At 50.4% G+C, this 4,126-nt stretch overlaps 1 protein-coding gene across 3 annotated transcripts in view; it reads left to right on the top strand.

Annotated features, from left to right (window-relative positions):
• LOC125487712 (SLA class II histocompatibility antigen, DQ haplotype C beta chain-like) overlaps positions 1-1,012 on the top strand; it is a 15,490-nt gene extending 14,478 nt beyond the window's left edge. For all 3 annotated transcript variants that reach the window (XM_048619838.1, XM_048619835.1, XM_048619836.1), the window contains 3 exons: positions 29-58; positions 174-275; positions 767-1,012. In XM_048619838.1, coding sequence (XP_048475795.1) covers positions 29-58; positions 174-275; positions 767-795 — 161 coding nt within the window. In that variant the 3' untranslated portion in view covers positions 796-1,012. The remainder of the gene's footprint in view (positions 1-28; positions 59-173; positions 276-766) is intronic.
• Positions 1,013-4,126: the final 3,114 nt, after the last annotated feature.

Raw genomic sequence — 4,126 nt, 5'->3', positions numbered from 1 at the left:
CTGTTCCCTTTCTCTGTTTGTCCGGCAGGTTGTTCCCGAGTCTGTGTAAACCCAACAGGTGAGAGAGACCGTCCCTTCACCGCGGTCTTTATTACGGGGGGTAAAGTGGGGGGGAATATGCTGGAGATGACAGGGCAACAATTCCAACGTTGTGGTCTCCCTCTCCCTTCCAGCAAAGTTCACCAGCCGCGGAGGAGTTCCATGTCGCTCCAAGCTGTGTAACAGCAGTGTCCGATCCAGCAGCTCCAACACTTCCAACACCAGCACCACGTCAGGTAACAGTGAGGCCAGGAATCTGGGAACGGAACCCTCGGGAGTCTGGGAACGGTACCCTCCGGAATCTGGGAATGGCACCCTTGGGAATCTGGGAACGGGACGTTCGGGAATGTGGGACTGGTACACTCAGGAACCTGGGAATGGGACCCTCGGGAATCTGGGAATGGCATTCTCGGGAATCTGGGCACGCGACCCTTGGGAATCTGGGAGCGGGATCCTCAGGAAACTGGGAATGCATCCCTCGGGGAATCTGGGAACTGCTCTGAACCTGGGATGGAGAAGGGAGAGGACAGTGGAGGAGAGCAGGGGAGGGAAGGAGAGAGGAGGAGACGGGGAGGGGCAGGAGGGCAAAGGAGAGGATGGGGAAGGGATGGGAGGGCAGAGGAGGGAATGCGGGGTAGGGGAGGAGAAGGAAGAGGATGGAGATAGGGAGCAAAGCGGGATTTTCCCAACAAGTGAAGCTGACCTCTTGCCTCTTTCCCCTTTACAGCTGACAATCTGACCAAAACCCACGCCTGACCTCCCGGTTCTCACAAACGGATTCGGTGGAGGCGGGGGTGGGGTGTGGGGCATGATGGCAATACCTGGAGTTGGGACTCGGGGTGTCACTGTGTACACACATCATCCGTCAGGATCTCCCCAAAGCACCAGGAGAGAGCGTGAAGCGGGGAGACAGAGGATGGACTGTTTCACCAGCAGGACTACTGGCCTCAAATTAAACCTCCCAATAACTGTGTTACAGACACTGTCTCTGTGTGTTATAGACACCGTCTCTGTGTGTTACAGACACTGTCTCTGTGTGTTATAGACCCCGTCTCCGTGTGTTATAGACACCGTCTCTGTGTGTTATAGACACTGTCTCTGTGTGTTACAGACCCCGTCTCCATGTGTTATAGACACCGTCTCTGTGTGTTATAGACACTGTCTCTGTGTGTTATAGACAACGTCTCTGTGTGTTATAGACACTGTTTCTGTGTGTTATAGACACTGTCTCTGTGTGTTATTGACACCATCTCCGTGTGTTATAGACACTGTCTCTGTGTGTTACAGACACTGTCTCTGTGTGTTATAGACACCGTCTCTGTGTTATAAACACCATCTCTGTGTGTTATAGACACCGTCTCTGTGTGTTATAGACACTATCTCTGTGTGTTACAGACCCCGTCTCCATGTGTTAAAGGCACTGTCTCTGTGTGTTACAGACACCGTCTCTGTATGTTATACACACTGTCTCTGTGTGTTATAGACACTGTCTCTGTGTGTTATAGACACCGTCTCTGTGTTATAAACACCGTCTTTGTGTGTTCCAGGCCCCGTCTCTGTGTGTTACAGACCCCGTCTCTGTGTGTTACAGACACCGTCTCTGTGTGTTATAGACACTGTCTCTGTGTGTTATTGACACCATCTCCGTGTGTTATAGACACCGTCCCTGTGTGTTAAGACCTTGCCTATTTACCCTATCCATGTCCCTTATGATTTTATAAACCTCTATAAGGTCACCCCTCAGCCTCTGATGCTCCAGGGAAAATAGCCCGAGCCTATTCAGCCTAAACCCTGCAGCTGCAACCCTCCAATCCTGGCAACATTTTGACAACGTTTTCTGAGCCCTTTCAAGTTTCACAGCATCCTTCCTATAGCAGGGAGACCGGGATTGAATGCAGTATTCCAAAAGTGGCCTCACCAATACTGCTGCAACATGACCATCCCAACTCCTACTCTCAATGCACTGACCAATAAAGGCGAGCGTGCCAAACACCTTCTTCACTGCCCTGTCTACCTGCCACTCCACTTTCAAGATGAACTATGAACCTGCACCCCAAGGTCACTATGTTCAGGGCTAGTCAATGGCCTAGTGGTATTGTCACTGGACTCTTAATCCAGAGACCCAGATAGTGTTCTGGGGTCCCAGGCTCGAATCCCGCTTGGGCAGATGGTGGAATTTGAATTCAATAAATTTCTGGAATTAAGAAGCTAACAATGACCATGAATCCATTGTCGATTGTTGGAAAAACCCATCTGGTTCATTAATGTCCTTTAGGGAAGGAAACTGCCATCCTTACTTGGTCTGGCCTACATGTGACTCCAGACCCACAGCAATATGATTGACCCTTAGCTGCCCTCTGGGCAGTTAGGGATGGGCAATAAATGCTGCTTAGCCAGTGATGCCCTCATCCCGTGAATGAATAAAAATCTCCCCAGGACTTTTCCATTAAGTGAATAAGTCCTGCCCTGATTTGCCTTTCCAAAATGCAGCACCTCACATTTATCTAAATTAAACTCCATCTGCCAGTCCTCGGCCCATCTGATCAAGATCACGTTGTACTCTGAGGTAACCTTTGCTGTCCACTACACCTCCAATTTTGGTGTCATCTGCAAACTTACTAACCATACCTCCTATGTTCACATCCAGATCATTTATATAAATGACAAAAATCAGTGGACCCAGGACTGATCCTTGTGGCACATCGCTGGTCACAGGCCTGCAGTCTGAAAAACAACTCTCCACCACCCTCTGTCTCCTACTTCAAGCCAGTTCTGTATCCAAATGGCTAGCTCCCCCTGTACTCCATGTGCTCTAACCTTGCTAACCAGTCTACCAAGAGGAACCTTGTCAAACACCTCACTGAAGTCCATAGAGATCACATCCACCGCTCTGCCCTCATCAATCCTCTTCATTACTTCTTTAAAAAACTCGATCAATTTAGTGAGACAAGATTTCCCATGCACAAAGCCATGTTGACTATCCCTAATCAGTCCTTGCCTTTCCAAATACATGTAAATCCTGTCCCTCAGGATTCCCTCCAAAAGCTTGCCCTCCACCGATGTCAGGCTCACCTAGCTTTGTGTTGAGGTGGCTGGAATATTTCGGATTCTCTGAGTAAGGCAGATCTCACTCCTGTTCCAAAGTGTGCAACTGTTTTTTTTTATTTAAAGTGCTTGCAGCGACCTCCTCCATCGCAAACTGTCTTTGCTTCATGGTACAGCTCGGCTCAGAGTCAACGCCCTGGCCTAGTCCATCTCACACACACACACACACTGAGGAAAGCGTTGGTTATAGCCGAAGGCAGAACTTTTGAACAAGGCATCGTTATGGGAGACCAGCCCAGACTCTGGATGGTGACTGATGGGATAGGGTTAAGGTTAGGATGGTGGGGGGGGTAGGGTTAATAATTCAGGGCAAGGGGCAAATCCTCCGTCATGTCTGCCCTCCCATGAGATCCCAGTGCTGTCCACATTCTGACACTGACCCTGAACCTCACCTCGAACCCTGCCCATAAACCTAACCTTGACCCGTACCATAATCCTGCCCATATCCACAACCATAACCTTCATCCAGACCCTAACCCTGACCCCTACCCTAATCATAGAATCCCTACAGTGTGGAAACAGGCCCTTCGGCCCAACAAGTCCACACCAGCCCTCAGAGCATCCCACCCACACCCATCCCCCTATAACTCACCTAATCTACACATCCCTGAACACTATGGGCAATTTAGCATGGCCAATCCACCCTAACCTGCACATCTTTGGACTGTGGGAGGAAACCGGAGCGAACCCACGCAGACACTGGGAGAATGTGCAAACTCCACACAGACAGTTGCCCGAGGGTGGAATCGAACCCAGGTTCCTGGCGCTGTGAGGCAGGAGTGCTAACCACTGAGCCACCGTGGCTGCCCATATCCACAGTTGTAACCTTCATCCTGATCATAACCCTGACCCCTACCCTAACCCTGACCCCTACCCTACCACTGACCCCTACCCTAACCCTGACCCCTACACTAACACTGACCCCTACCCTAACCCTGACCCCTACCCTAACACTGACCCCTACCCTAACCCTGACCCCTAC

Source organism: Rhincodon typus, chromosome 44 (genome assembly GCF_021869965.1).
Source record: "Rhincodon typus isolate 14 chromosome 44, sRhiTyp1.1, whole genome shotgun sequence".
Classification (NCBI taxonomy): Eukaryota; Metazoa; Chordata; class Chondrichthyes; order Orectolobiformes; family Rhincodontidae; genus Rhincodon; species Rhincodon typus.
The sequence above is the reverse complement of the archived record's forward strand: the minus strand, read 5'-3'. Positions and strand labels throughout refer to the sequence as shown.